The sequence below is a fragment of the Coregonus lavaretus genome (genome assembly GCF_964263955.1).
Source record: "Coregonus lavaretus genome assembly, chromosome: 17".
Taxonomy (NCBI): Eukaryota; Metazoa; Chordata; class Actinopteri; order Salmoniformes; family Salmonidae; genus Coregonus; species Coregonus lavaretus.
In genome coordinates, this window is record NC_140004.1 from 30,641,843 (window position 1) to 30,657,744 (window position 15,902).

Here is a 15,902-nt window from a genome sequence, read left to right on the forward strand (position 1 = left end):
CTGAGCTCAACCAAGCTACTATCTGCTCACAATAAACAATCACCCACAAGGACAAGGGGGCAGAGGGAACACTTATACACATACTAATGAGGGGATGTGAACCAGGTGTGTGTAATAGACAAGCCAAAACAAATGGAATGATGAGATATGGAGCGGCAGTGGCTAGATGTCACGTTCGCTTAAGGAGGAGGACCAATGCGCAGCGTTGAATGCGTACATATTATTTATTAAACAGATCACCTGATCAAAACAACGAACGAAACGTGAAGTCCTTCGATACACACAAACCAAAAGGAACAAGAAACCACAACACAAAGTGAAAAGACTGATAGTTAAATATGGCTCCCAATCAGAGACAACCAGCTGACACTCGTTGCCTCTGATTGGGAGTCACTCAGGCCAACATAGATATACAAAACATAGACTTACACACCCTGGCTCAACATAACATAGTCCCCAGAGCCAGGGCGTGACAGTACCCCCCCCCAAAGGCGCGGACTCCGGCCGCGCCAAACAACCACAACAGGGGAGGGACCGGGTGGGCACTCCGCCTCGGCGGCGGATCCGGCTCCGGACATGACCCAGGCACGGGTTGTGCTGGACTGACGACGCACACCCCTGGCTTGATGCGTGGAGGAGGAACGGGCCGGACCGGGCTGACGAAGCGCACCCCTGACTTGGTGCGGGGAGCAGGAATGAGCCGGACCGGGCTGACGACGCGCACCACTGACCTGGTGCGGGGAGCTTGGATGGGCCGGACTGGGCTGGCGACGCGCACCACAGACTTGGTGCGGAGAGCAGGAACGGGCCGGACAGGGCTGACGAAACGCACCATAGACTTGGTGCGGAGAGCAGGCACGGGCCGTGCCGGACTGACGACGCACACCACTGGCTTGGTGCGGGAAGCTTGGATGGGCCGGACTGGGCTGGCGACGCGCACCACAGACTTGGTGCGGAGAGCAGGAACGGGCCGTGCCGGACTGACGACGCACACCACTGGCTTGGTGCGGGAAGCTTGGATGGGCTGGACTGGGCTGGCGACGCGCACCACTGACTTGGTACGGAGAGCAGGAACGGGCCGGACAGGGCTGACGACGCGCACCACAGGCTCGGTGCGAGAGGCAGGAACAGGCCGAACCGTACTGGGGACACACGCCACTGGCCCTATGCAGGGATCAGGAACGGGCCGGACCGGACTGGTAATACACCCCAGTACCTCTCGCCGTGCCTCCACACTTTCCCTCTCCTCTGTGACCAGTGGCCCCCTTAACCTGGCGGCCTCCTCTTCACACCCGCTGGACCGCTCCATCGCGGCCTCCTGCTGCCCCGTCGTCCACGTCGTGAGCCCCCCCCTAAAAAATTTCTGGGGTTCTCTCCTCCCCGTGGACCAGGCCTCCCTAGCTCTCGCCAGACTCTCGATCCATTGCTTCATAGACCAGCCTCTCTCCTCTTCACTTAGCGTGGCCCAGCCGAAACTCCTACTCCCCTGATCCAAGGTCCTTCCTCTCTCCTCTTCACGCTGCTTGGTCCTGTCTTGGTGGTTTCTTCTGTCACGATCGTCATGGAGAGACCAAGGCGCAGCGTTGCGGGTGAACATATTTATATTTATTAACTAGATCACACGATCAAAACAACGAACGAAACGTGAAGTCCTTCGATACACACAAACCAAAAGGAACAAGAAACCACAACACAAAGTGAAAAGACCGATAGTTAAATATGGCTCCCAATCAGAGACAACCAGCTGACACTCGTTGCCTCTGATTGGGAGTCACTCAGGCCAACATAGATATACAAAACATAGACTTACACACCCTGGCTCAACATAACATAGTCCCCAGAGCCAGGGCGTGACACTAGAAGGCCGGTGACGACGAACACCGAAGCCTGCCCGAACAAGGAGAGGAGGCAGCTTTGGAGGAAGTTGTGACAGTAGCTTATGCTTTCAGTACAAGATTAATTATCTGATCCTTTGATGGACAACATATCAGTTCATGCTGCAAGAGCTCTGATAGGTTGGAAGACGTCCTCTGGAAGTTGTCATAATTACTGTGTAAATCTATGGAAGGGGGTGAGAACCATGAGCCTCCAAGGTTTTTTATTGAAGTCAATGTACCAATAGGAGGACGGAAACTAGCTGTCCTCCGGCTACACCATGGTGCTACCCCAGAGAGTGCTGTTGAGGCTACTGTAGACCTTCATTGCAAAACAGTGTGGTTTAATCAATTATTTGGTGACGTGAATATATTTAGTATAGTTTTATCAAAAAGGCTAACTTTTTTAAATGTTTTACTATTTTTATTTTTATACAATTCACTGAGGAGGATGGTCCTCCCCTTCCTCCTCTGAGGAGCATCCACTGGCCTACGGCGGCCTCTCTCAATATCAAGGCTATGCTCACTGAGTCTGTACATAGTCAAAGCTTTCCTTAATTTAGGGTCTGTCACAGTGGTCAGGTATTCTGTTTTTTTGTTAATTATGTGTCAAGTAATTCTCTTTTTGTTTTCTCATGATTTTTTTTGGTCCAATTGTGTTGCTGTCTTGGGGCTCTGTGGGGTCTGTTTGTGTTTGTGAACAGAGCCCCAGGACTAGCTTGCTGAGGGGACTCTTCTCTAGGTTAATCTCTCTGTAGGTGATGGCTTTGTTATGGAAGGTTTGGGAATCGCTTCCTTTTAGGTGGTTGTAGATTTTAATGACTATTTTCTGGATTTTGATCATTAGTGGGTATCGTTCTAATTATGCATTATTTAGTGTTTTACATTGTACACGGAGGATGTTTTTGCAAAATTCTGCATGCCGAGGCTCAATTTGGTGTTTGTTCCATTTTGTGAATTCTTGGTTGGTGAGAGGACCCCAGACCTCACAACCATAAAGCTAATGGGTTCTATAACTGATTCAAGTATTTTTTTGCCAGATCCTAATTGGGATGTTGATTTAATGTTCCTTTTGATGGCGTAGATGGCCCTTCTTGCCTTGTCTCTCAGGAAGTTACCTGTGGTGCTGATGTTTAGGCCGAGGTAGTTATATTTTTTGGTGTGCTCTAGGGCAACGGTGTCTAGATGGAATTTGTATTTGTGGTCCTGGCAACTGGACCTTTTTTGGAACTCTATCTCTCTCCCCCTTCCTTTGGCATGTCGGTGGGATGGGGTGGGGCCAGTGCAGGGCTCTCTGTATGTGTATGCTTCAGCTGCATCTGTCTGTCAGCTCCCCCCACTCCCACTCCCCTGTCAGGGACTTCCTTTGCATAGATGCTGCATGAGGAGGAGAGAGGGAGGGAGATAGACAGAGGGTCGAAGCTGTTATACTCTCACAACACAGGGAAACTGCTGCCTGTCTGGGAACTATTCTATTCACACACCCCTCCTCCTTCCCTCTTTTCTCTTAAACCCAGTGTTTTGTTCCTCTCTCCGGGTAACTTTTGTTAGAGAGAGAGAGTGTGCTGTTTTGCTCCCCTCCTTCACTGGATTCCTACTACCGTCTTTGATTTGTCCATACGGCTGAACATTTCAGTATCTCCGCTGAGCAGAGGAAAGAGCAGGCATTTTTCCTCCCTCTCAGAGAGAGAGAGAGAGAGAGAGAGAGAGAGAGAGAGAGAGAGAGAGAGAGAGAGAGAATGTCTGTCTGCCTCTGAGCTGCCTTTGCGCTTACGGAAATAAGGAACTACAGACAAAAGGGGGGGGGGAATAACTTTTCAGAAAGAAGGAAATTCTTTAGCTTTTTTGGAGGAGGTTTAACAAAGGGATTTGAATGATGCCTGCTGAAGTGAAACAGGTTAGTACTGTGATTACTCGCTCTCTCAACCTTCAGTCTCAATCTTTTTCCTCCTCCATCTCTCTCTACTTCTCCTGTGTTTTCCTTTTGTATATGGTCATTGTGCTGGATGATAGAGGGTTAATGATGTTTCATGTTTGATATGTGAGGCTTTGTTGTCCTGGGAGGTGAAATTATACATCAGTGTTTTTGTCAGTTTCCCGCAAAACATCTTCAGTAACTGGAAATATAATGTATTTTTTGCATTGTCCTTCAGGAGGAGTGTGGTGTATGCGTGTGTTTACTAGTCTCTAGAGCAGGGGTAGGCAACTAGATTCAGCCGCAGGCTGATTTTTGTCGGAGCGGATGGTCGGGGGGGCCGGAACATAATTATAATAATTTGTACACTGCAAATTGACCACCACTAAGTCCAAAAAGAGATTGGATTTGAAAATAACAATAATTTCATACCTTGATTACATTGAGACACAATATGTATTTATTCTAGAGAATACTTGGGAAAATATTTTTTTGCGTGGGAATTCCTGGTGATTTTTTATTTATTTTAATTTTACGTAATGTAATTAACTATTTATTTACACTATATGTAGCCTGTAGTGTACTCTGAGAAGAGCATACAGATGTATATAGATGGGACTACTGCCTTGTAAGCAGTCATCGGTATCATATATGGGTAGTCTATGCACGTTGCCACAGACTGGAAGTCTATCAGTAACATTCTGATTTCCAGATTATACACATATCGAGTTCTGTTGATGACCCCCACAGTAGCCCTATGTAATATCTTGGATCCCATTTAGGGTGAGCGGTGGAAGTGATGTGCTGGAAGTTTCTCTATAACGATTGGTTGTAAGAGCCAGGGCGACCACAAGACTGGATTTATAACCTCCCTGTAAGGGCCAAACGAAGCTGTGGTTGCTGGAGGACAACTGTTACGGATACAGGTATCCTGTGTCCTGTGTTTTTCTCTCCTTCTGCCCTAATCACAGGTGTCCTGTATGTTCCTGATTGGTGGTCGTTGAGGTGTCTGATGATTGGACCAATCAGTGAACATTCCTGTGAATTGCACCACCTGTTACTCGTTTGTTCAATCACACATCCCATGTTATAAAAACCAAACTTGTGTGTGTTGCAAGAGAGAGAGACTTTTTGCCATATGTGAGTATGGACACGGTGGTGTCCTGCGTGTTGTGTACGCACTTAGTGGTTGGTTACCCTATTGGTAACGTTATTAGAATATATTTCTTTACCTGAGTGTGGATACTGTTGTATCCTGTGTACTTATTTAATTGCTGATTACCCTGTTTAGTAGCTTTGTGTGTTTTTGGGAAAAGGGGAGTTTAAGCTAGTTGCCCTTGGGCGTACATTACCCGTAGGAAGAAATCTGTCTATAAACACCAGTTAGACCTGAGCGGACCACCCACTGTATTTTTGTATGGTAGCAGTAGCCTAGCGGTTCTTCAGGCAGGCTAGATCAGTTTAGGGGGTTTTACACTATTGTTTCATTTCTTGGGTCCTGCTCAGCCCTTTTTCCCAAACCTTTACCGTGTGTTTAGCAATAAACCATTTAAGTTTGACGGTAGTTCATGGTTGTTGTGTCATTTTTGGTTCTCACTGTTCCATGTCACACTTATAATTTGCATAATTTATGTTACGGGTCTCATGTCCATCCACCCTAGACGTTTAGAGCCACGGGGTTCGTAACATGAAGTGGGGGTTCGTCCGGGATCTATCCCATGCTACTCGTGCAAATTAGTAAGTGTCTGGTTCAGTGTTGAGCTTGGCAGCTGTACTACCTGTTTTTTTTGTGTTCAGTAGTCGACGGCTCGTGTTGCTAGTAGGATGGCTACTTTTGATTTGGAAGCATTTTTGGAAAACCCTACGTGGGAGATTTTTGAGAATTGTCGTAGAGTGGATCTACAGGCTTTGGCTGACCACTTTTCTGTACCCATACCGAGGGGTTTAGTGAAAGCAGAAGTTAGGGAAGTAGTGCTAGCGATATTGTTAAACGAGCGAGTGCTTGAGTTACCGCCGCCTGAGTCTGCTGCTCCTGTAGGGGATGTGGTTGCTGTTCCTGTAAGCCCATCAGTGTCTGAGGACGAGACTAAGGCTCCAGCCACATTGCCCCGTTATGACCCACTCTCCCCACTGACTGACAGTGATGCCAGGATGGATGTCCGCTCGACACGGCTCCAAATGGAGGCGGAAGAGCGGGCACAAATCAGGCAAGACAAGCTGGAGATGCGTAAAATGGAGCTAGAGGCAGAACAGGAGACGCGTAAGATAGAACAGGAGACGCGTAGGCTTGATCAAGAACTGGAGACGCGTAGGCTTGATCAAGAACTGGAGACGCGTAAGATGGAACTGGAGATGCGTAAAATGGAACTAGAGGCAGAAACAGCGAGGTTAGTCTCTGCTAATACTATGCCTGCTAGTGAGCCATCCTCACCAGCTGTGTCATCTGCTACGTTTGATATTAGTAGGCAGATCACCTTGGTACCTGTGTTCAGGGAGTCAGAGGTTGATTCCTATTTCAGTGTTTTTGAACGTATAGCGGTAGCATTGAAATGGCCCGACGAGGTATGGTGCCTATTACTTCAGTGTAAGCTAACAGGTAAAGCCCAAGAGGTTCTGGCAGCGCTACCTCTTGAAGACAGTTTGAATTATGAGGTGGTCAAAGCTACTGTTCTTCGTGCCTATGAGCTTGTTCCTGAGGCATATCGACAGAGATTTAGGTCTCATAAAAAGTCTCCTACTCAGACTTATGTGGAGTTTGCTAGAGACAAAGGAAATCTGTTTGACAAATGGCACAGTGCTAGTAAAGTAACTGATTTTAACTCTCTACGGGAGTTAATCTTGTTAGAAGAGTTTAAAAATTGCTTACCCGAACGCATTGTAGTTTATCTGAACGAACAGAAAGTATCCTCACTGTCGGAAGCGTCTGTATTGGCAGACGAGTTTGTGTTGACGCATAAGAGCGTGTTTTCGGCTCGTACGGAGAGCCGGGCTGCGGAGTTGCTAACTTTTAATCCTAGTCGACCAGCAGTACATCCAGCACGCCCAAAAGATGTGCGTCACTGTTTCTATTGTCATAAGGTGGGACATATAGTTAATGATTGCTTTCTGCTAAAACGCAAACCGGGGATGCCTCAGCACGCCAGGCCGCCAACGGGTGTTGGGCTGATTCGTACGGTTGTAAGGCCGGAATCAAGACAGAAGCCTCATAGTGAATGTGGTTTGAAAGTCCCTGTCCCAGATCACAGTTATGAACCGTTCATTTTTGAGGGGTTTGTTTCTATATCAGATGATGAAGCGTCTCAGCGTCCAGTTAGAATCCTCAGAGATACTGGTGCGGCGCAGTCGTTCATACTAGCTGATGTGTTGCCCTTGTCTAATAATACATATTGTGGTTCCAGTGTGTTAGTACAAGGAATTGAAATGGGTTTCGTCCCAGTGCCATTGCACTTTGTGAACGTACACTCTGAGTTAGTCAGTGGATTGTTCAGAGTTGGCGTACGTCCGATGTTGCCAGTAAAAGGGGTGACCTTTATAATGGGCAACGATATTGCCGGAGGAAAGGTAATACCCATATTGGAGGTATTGGATAACAGTGACCAGTCTCTCTCCGAGGAGCTGGCACAGGGTTATCCAGATGTGTTCCCCGCTTGTGCTGTCACACGTGCTCAAGCACGACAAGTGGGTGAAGTGGTAGATTTGTCAGACACGATTCTATTCAGAGAGTGTGACCCAGAGGATAGTTCGGGAGCTACCTCTGGTAAGCTGGTGCAGTCTGACCAACAGCCCAGAGAAAGGAAGAAGGATGTGGAACTTGTTGCTGAGGCAATACAGTTACCAGTTACTCGTGAGCAGCTGATCGCTAACCAACAGGTTGACATTAGCCTGGCTAAATGTTTTTCTAGTGTTGTCTCAGAGGACGAGCTAAAGAAGAAAAACATGGCATACTTCATTGATGGTAATCTCCTCATGCGTAAATGGACATCCCATGTTGACGCTGGCGGAGATTGGAATGCTGTTTACCAAATAGTGATTCCTACAGCCTTTCGACAAAATGTTTTATCCCTCGCTCATGATCACCAGTGGTCCGGACATCTGGGAGTCACCAAGACTTATGATCGAGTTTTGCGACATTTCTTTTGGCCTGGCTTAAAACAAGATGTGGCTCAGTTCTGTCGGACTTGCCACACCTGTCAAGTAGTTGGGAAACCGAACCAGGTTATTTCCCCCGCGCCTCTTTGTCCCATACCGGCCATAGGTGAACCATTCGAACATGTGATGGTTGATTGTGTTGGACCATTACCAAAAACAAAATCTGGTAACCAGTTTATGTTGACAATTATGTGTGTGGCCACCAGGTACCCAGAGGCCATTCCTCTGCGAAGGATTACTGCTCCAGTGGTGAGTAAAGCGTTGATCAAATTCTTCTCAACTTTTGGATTACCTAAGGTGATACAAACTGATCAGGGTACGAATTTCCTTTCTAAACTTTTCAAACAAGTGTTAAAATCCTTGTCAGTTACACACCGTGTGTCAAGCGCATATCACCCAGAGTCTCAGGGTGCGCTTGAACGTTGGCATCAGACCCTGAAGTCTATGCTCCGTAAATATTGCTTGGAATCTGAGAAAGATTGGGATGAGGGAGTTCCTCTAGTGTTGTTTGCTGTCCGTGAGACAGTACAGGAATCCCTAGGGTTCAGCCCAGCTGAACTGGTGTTTGGACACACCATGAGAGGACCTATGAAAGTCCTTAAGGATCAGTTTTTGTCACAAGAGTTGTGTGTGAAAGAAAATGTGTTGGACTACGTTAGTCGCTTTCGTGAGCGCCTACATGCTGCCTGTGCTCTAGCAAAGGAAGCGCTGTCTTCCTCACAGAAACGGATGAAACGACACTATGACACACAGGCTGTTTCTCGTTCACTGCAGCCAGGTGACCGAGTTCTTGTGTTGTTGCCTGTGCCAGGAGCGTCATTGTCAGCACGTTTCTCTGGTCCTTATGTCATTGAAAAGAAACTAACTGAAACTGACTATGTGATACAGACTCCTGATAGAAAACGCCAATCTCGTGTGTGCCACGTTAACATGTTGAAGACATACCACAACAGACCCGTCACTCAGGTAGACAGTCCAGAGAAACTGGCCGAGTCGGCTGTCTCTGTTGCTGCTACGGCTGTAGTGGGAGGTAATGTTAATGATGTGGACGGAGATGGTTTGGAGTTGCGCAATACTCAGCAGCAGTGTGCTAGATTGCCCAATTCAGAGATGCTGTTGTCTCTCCCGTCAAGCCTGATTCATTTAACGGACAGACAGTCAGATGATATTGTGAGACTATTACACAGCTTTCCATGTCTTTTTAATGATGTTCCTACATGTACAAATGTGTTAGAACATGACATTAATGTTGGAAACGCTGCACCTATCAAGCAACATCCTTATCGTGTCAACGTCGCTAAGAGAAAGATAATGAGGGGTGAGGTCGGTTATTTGCTGGAGAATAACCTGGCTATGCCAAGTTCAAGTCCTTGGAGTTCTCCGTGCATTCTGGTTCCTAAACCTGATGGGACATCCAGATTATGTACGGACTATCGGAAAGTCAATGCTGTCACAGTGCCCGACTCGTTCCCGTTACCCAGACTGGATGACTGTATTGATACTGTTGGTGCTGCTACTTATGTAACCAAACTAGATCTTCTAAAAGGTTACTGGCAGGTGCCGTTAACCCCACGTGCCTCCGACATCTCTGCCTTTGTGACCCCAGATCACTTCCTACAATATGCTGTCATGGCATTTGGGATGCGGAACGCACCAGCCACTTTCCAACGCCTGGTTAACACAGTATTGGCTGGAGTTCCTAATTGTAGTGCTTACCTTGATGATCTGGTAATTTATTCAACTGAGTGGTCTGATCATGTTAACACTCTAAGGGTAGTGTGTGAACGTCTAGCAACCGCTTCTCTAACCCTGAACTTAGCAAAGTGCGAGTTTGGGAAGGCCACTGTTACTTATCTGGGTAAACAGGTCGGCCATGGTCAGGTGCGCCCTGTAGATGCCAAGGTCTCAGCTATAAACGCATTTCCCGCACCTACCACCAGAAGAGAGCTACGCCGTTTTTTAGGGATGGTTGGCTACTACCGTAGTTTCTGTAAAAATTTATCTGCGGTAGTTGCTCCATTAACGGATTTGCTCAGTCCGGCGAGAAAATTTGTATGGTCTGAAGATTGTTGTACTGCTTTCAACACTGCTAAAGCACTCTTGTGTAGTACTCCTGTTCTTGCTGCGCCAGATTTTGAACGGCCGTTTAAACTGGAGGTAGATGCAAGTGCCAGAGGTGCTGGTGCTGTTCTACTGCAGCAAGACCAGAGTGGAGTGGACCATCCTGTCTGTTATTTTTCACGGAAATTTAACAAATGTCAGACAAACTATTCCACCATTGAACAAGAAGCTCTAGCTTTGTTGTTAGCTCTGCAGTACTTTGAAGTTTATGTTGGTTCCAGTGCATTACCAGTAATAGTGTATACTGACCATAACCCCTTAGTTTTTCTCCACCGGATGTACAACCAGAACCAACGCCTTATGCGTTGGGCACTTGTCGTGCAAAATTATAATTTGGAGATCCGCCACAAAAAGGGGTTGGATAATGTGTTGGCAGATGCTTTGTCTCGTGTGTAATGATCTAGTTTTTTTTTTGTTATCCCGGCAGGATGATTTGTGAATTTGGGTGTTGTGATAGTACGTGTGTCGCAAACCATTGTGGTTTGCTCTTTTAAGGGTGGGAGTGTTACGGATACAGGTATCCTGTGTCCTGTGTTTTTCTCTCCTTCTGCCCTAATCACAGGTGTCCTGTATGTTCCTGATTGGTGGTCGTTGAGGTGTCTGATGATTGGACCAATCAGTGAACATTCCTGTGAATTGCACCACCTGTTACTCGTTTGTTCAATCACACATCCCATGTTATAAAAACCAAACTTGTGTGTGTTGCAAGAGAGAGAGACTTTTTGCCATATGTGAGTATGGACACGGTGGTGTCCTGCGTGTTGTGTACGCACTTAGTGGTTGGTTACCCTATTGGTAACGTTATTAGAATATATTTCTTTACCTGAGTGTGGATACTGTTGTATCCTGTGTACTTATTTAATTGCTGATTACCCTGTTTAGTAGCTTTGTGTGTTTTTGGGAAAAGGGGAGTTTAAGCTAGTTGCCCTTGGGCGTACATTACCCGTAGGAAGAAATCTGTCTATAAACACCAGTTAGACCTGAGCGGACCACCCACTGTATTTTTGTATGGTAGCAGTAGCCTAGCGGTTCTTCAGGCAGGCTAGATCAGTTTAGGGGGTTTTACACTATTGTTTCATTTCTTGGGTCCTGCTCAGCCCTTTTTCCCAAACCTTTACCGTGTGTTTAGCAATAAACCATTTAAGTTTGACGGTAGTTCATGGTTGTTGTGTCATTTTTGGTTCTCACTGTTCCATGTCACACTTATAATTTGCATAATTTATGTTACGGGTCTCATGTCCATCCACCCTAGACGTTTAGAGCCACGGGGTTCGTAACAACAACTATTTCAGCCTTTTGTTTTTCTCAGGAGCACAGTTAGTCTACCAGAGGAATGTGCTTTTGTTAGTGTGATTTTTACTGTCTTTGTTGTTGTGTGTTTGAAATTGAGTGTGTGTGCGGTGTTGGAAGTGTCTTTCTGCAAAGCATCCTACGCTGTGAGAATGCGCTCTTCCCTGCCGAGCTTGGCACTGCTCGTATATATAAAAAAAAAAAGATTCAGAGACAATAAATCTAGCTTTGAATAAAGTCAACTGCTCATTCCCATCTCCTCCTCCTCCCTCCTCCCAGTCCCCTCTGCAGTATATTGGGATGGATGGGGTGGAGGGTGGACTTAGAAAAGCCTGGCCTGTCAACTATTGATGTTGCTCTGATCACCTGTTAACGGCTGCCCTGAGGATGGAGGCTACTTGATAACTGGCAACGGGTTGGAGCCAAAAGAAAATCATTGTATTTTCTTTCTATCCATGAGTTCTTTTCACCCTTGACTCTCTCATACTATACTGTGTGTGTGTGTGTGTGTGTGTGTGTGTGTGCATGTGTATTTCCAGTAATCTTATGAGGCCTTATTGCTCAGTGATGCCTGAGTGTGTCACCAACGTGTGACCTCTCTAGGGTGCGTTCCCAAAATGTAGTGTGGATGTGCAGAATGCTGCGTGTCCCTGACCTGTGTTGCCATTGGAGATGCCTTTCATGCTTTAGGGTGCGCTGGCATCGAGACCCGCTTCTGCCAACCTTTTCAACCCGGCTGGAAGTTCCTCAGTGAGAGAACACCTGCTGCGGGGGTGGTTGTCCCTGTCACACACACCTTCCCCAGGCCCTAAATGGATTGCCCAGGGGTCAGTGTTGTTGCAGTCTTTCTGTTGTTTTTGTTGTCATCTTTGAGCGATGTCTGCCTTTTTAAGGGCCAAAAGTTGAAAGGTCTATGTAACCCCCTCTAACCTCCTCACCCATCCCTTGGCTTCAGCTGTGATGTATCGTGTGGGGATCAGATATCTCAGTCTATTTCTATACCTCGAGGATATACAGTTCTGTGGTGGTCTGGTCAAGCTACACATGCTGCAGATCAGAGAGTAGACACAGGTACAGACACAGAGCAGAGGGCAGGCAGGGGGAGTAGAGAGTAGAGTACTATTGCACAGATGTTCCTGTGTCCTGAACCCATCTTAAAGCAGCAGCAGTAGGGCAGCTTATGTTAAATGAATCCTAACCCAATGAAGATTACTCCCTCAGCCCTCAATTATTGCTGATGACTCGGTCGGTCTGACCATGTCTGAGTTAAATTTAAACTTGCCTTATTTTAAAATTCTCTGCAGACCAAAGGGTGGCTCCCTAAACATTTGCTTGGTCAGAATAGCCTGTGTCGCTAGTGCAGGCAAGACTGCTCACCCTTGTGAAAAAGGGATAATGGGAGATTTCACCGTGAAGAAAAAGGGAAAAGGAAAATATTCCAAAACGCAGATAGTAATCATCTTCCTCTGAGGTCTACAGGTGCAGAATCTGAGTGCGTCCCACATTGGGCCCTGGTCAAAAGTAGTGCACTATTAAGGAAATATGATGCCATTTGGGACACAGTCCCAGACTTTTCCATTCAACGGCTGAGTAAGGAGAAACCACCTGAATACAGCCAGAGAGTTAGTGTTAAGTGTGGGCCACTGTCAGTCTGACAGTTTATGGGGGTTTCACATGTATTAACTAAGGCTTCACTCCCTCAGACGCTGTTTGATTCCTGGGTGAAATTAAAGTAATCTGACTCCCACACTCTCCTGCAGGGGAAGACGATGCATACACCAACCAACCATCCCTGTATTTATTTCCATTCCTCGTCTCTGTCTGTCTTCTCTGTCTGTCTGCTCAGGCTGCCATTGTGCCTCTGTGTTGGAAGGCAGTGCTTTGAAGACATGTAGTGCATGAGGAGCGGCATTGTTTGGCACAATTGTAGACAAAAATGTCAGTGACCCGAATGGACAGACAGTGAGTGGCTGGTGGAGATAGGAGATGGTGCTGAAAGGCCACTGCCCGGGGATGTTGTTTGGTCATGAGTGCTGTTCTAGTGGGCAGGGGAAGGTAGGGAGGCTGGGAGGGAGGCTTGTGAGGAGGGAACGGGGGAGGCTTGGAGGTGCCTGGTGACTCCAGTCCAGATGGCTTGGCCGAAAATGGATCCAGCGTTTGGCATGCCTCCCATACTACCCATGTTTCCCATTCCGCTCCCACGCCTACTCTTAACACATAACCCATGTGACTTGCCGATGTTTGACATGAAACTTCTCCGCATCCTCTCCAACCCACCCCGCCCACTTACTCTACTGGGGTTTAGTGGGTGCCAGGCCTGGGTAACCGGATATGGAGGTATGGGAATACCCACTCTCCCCACCCTCCCCTCTCTCTGTGGTATAGGCCTATAGAATGAACATGCTGCTGGCCTGGCCATCAGGTATCTGGGGTGTCCTGTGATATTGCAGGGGGGTCAGGGAGACATGCCGCGCGCGCCTCTCACCATACCCTGGGGGCCGCCACAGAGAGGCCACGGCTGCTCTCTCGTAACCCATTTGGCAGGCTGACAAGGTGACTGATATAGCCTGGCCTGGCCTGCACTCTCTCACTCACTCCCTCACTCACTCGCTTACTGACTCCCCCGGCCACAGACGGAAACATATTGTCTCTCTTTGGCTGCGTCTCAAATGGCACCTTATTCCCTACATAGTGCATTACTTTTGACCAGAGTCCTGTTGGCCCTGGTCAAAAGTAGTGCACTATATAGTGAATAGGGTACCTTTTGGAATGCAGACTTTTACTGCCTGCCTCTCCCTTCCTGCCTCTCCTGCGGCGGCTGCCTAGCTGTCATCATTGGCTGATGGAATTAAAAAGGCGAGCAAGGAAACAGGCCTGGAGATGGATGCTTTCATATCTGTCTCTGTGTTTGGGGAATAAACGGTGTCGGGGAGAAAGACGTGGTGCAATAATGAGATGGTTGCTCTCTCTCTGTGTGTGTGTGTGTGTACTGTATGCATGCATGCATAAATTCATGCAAACCCTCCTGCATACATTACAATGTGTTTTGTGGGTTACTGCAACCTCCAATGGATTGTCAATGAGTGCTGGTGATTGATAGTGTTGTTCCTTTCTCTCTTTGGCTGTGAAATAAATCCTTAAGATGAGGCCATGCAGAGACTGAGTTAGCTTACACACATTACTGGAGGCGAGTGACAGAGGAGCAGCCATTGTGTCCCATGCAGTGCTTATTTACTTAATGCGTGCCTGCTCTGGGGATAGGGCTTGCCCCGTTTCCGTGGGAATGAGAGTAGTTAGTTCCTCCTCTCCTTGCCTCCAACACCATAAACACTTCAGGCAGATAACAGAGTAAACAATCCCAGAGCAGGCAGAGAGCGAGGCCCCATCATAGCCTACCTCTGTCCTGTGGAGGGTGACCAGAGCAGGCAGAGAGAGAGGCCCCAGAGAGGCCCCATCATAGCCTACCTCTGTCCTGTGGAGGGTGACCAGAGCAGGCAGAGAGAGAGGCCCCAGAGAGGCCCCATCATAGCCTACCTCTGTCCTGTGGAGGGTGACCAGAGCAGGCAGAGAGAGAGGCCCCAGAGAGGCCCCATCATAGCCTACCTCTGTCCTGTGGAGGGTGACCAGAGCAGGCAGAGAGAGAGGCCCCAGAGAGGCCCCATCATAGCCTACCTCTGTCCTGTGGAGGGTGACCAGAGCAGGAAGAGAGAGAGGCCCCAGAGAGGCCCCATCATAGCCTACCTCTGTCCTGTGGAGGGTGCAGACGGGGGTGACAGGGGAGGCGTGATGGAGCCCCGTGTCTCTTCTTGATGACCGGTGACGACGCTGGATTATTGGGCCTCAAGGCTGCTATCTCAGATTGTTGTTTGGTTCTCCTTACATCTCTCTCGCTCTCTCTCGCTCTCTTTCTCAGAGAGAGGTAATGTGTACGTCCCAAATGGCACCATATTCCATATAAAGTGGACCCTGGTCAAAATTAGTGCACTATAAAGGGTATAGGGACAGAGTGCCCATTTGGATGCAAACCTGTGTTTTCTCCCCGTCAATACAGCATGCCATGGGGCGCTACAGTAATGTTGATGTTATCACTGTACAGGCAGAAAAATGTGACACTCATTGACATCATGCAGCAATCCAGATTTTCCTTAATGCACCGCATACAGTACCAAGCCCAGTACTCGACTTCAACAAGCAATGATAGTAAGGATTTAATGTCCTGTCAGGGGGAAAAAAGGGACCTGAAAATAAAAACTGATGCAGAGGTAGGGCTGTTACGGTGACCGTATTACCGTCAAACTGGCAGTCACGGGTCATGACCGCAGTCAAATTCCATTGAATCACGGTAAATAGGCTTCTCCAAAACTGCGCTCTGATGCCACTGATGGTCATTAGTAGCCTACCAAACTTGCTAACGACTAACGCTTATGAGAGCCCTGGCATTCAGAGTTTGAGCAGAATAGGATCACCTGTTGCGCAGCAAGAGCCAGCTCCTCATAGCTGGTTGATGCATGGAAGGAAATAAGTGTTCCTATAAGCCCATGTTGCGCAACATT

At 47.6% G+C, this 15,902-nt stretch overlaps 1 protein-coding gene across 3 annotated transcripts in view; it reads left to right on the forward strand.

Annotated features, from left to right (window-relative positions):
* The window catches only part of LOC311144835 (splicing regulator ARVCF-like), a 259,175-nt gene that overhangs the window by 105,681 nt on the left and 137,592 nt on the right, over positions 1-15,902 (forward strand). Inside the window, exon 1 of one of the 3 annotated variants that reach the window (XM_084180989.1) lies at positions 3,698-3,771. The exons of the other annotated variants lie outside the window; for them this stretch is intronic. Within the exon in view, the coding sequence (XP_084037115.1) occupies positions 3,748-3,771 (24 nt within the window). The 5' untranslated portion in view covers positions 3,698-3,747. Of the gene's footprint in view, positions 1-3,697; positions 3,772-15,902 lie in introns of those variants that run through there. 3 annotated transcript variants of the gene reach the window in all.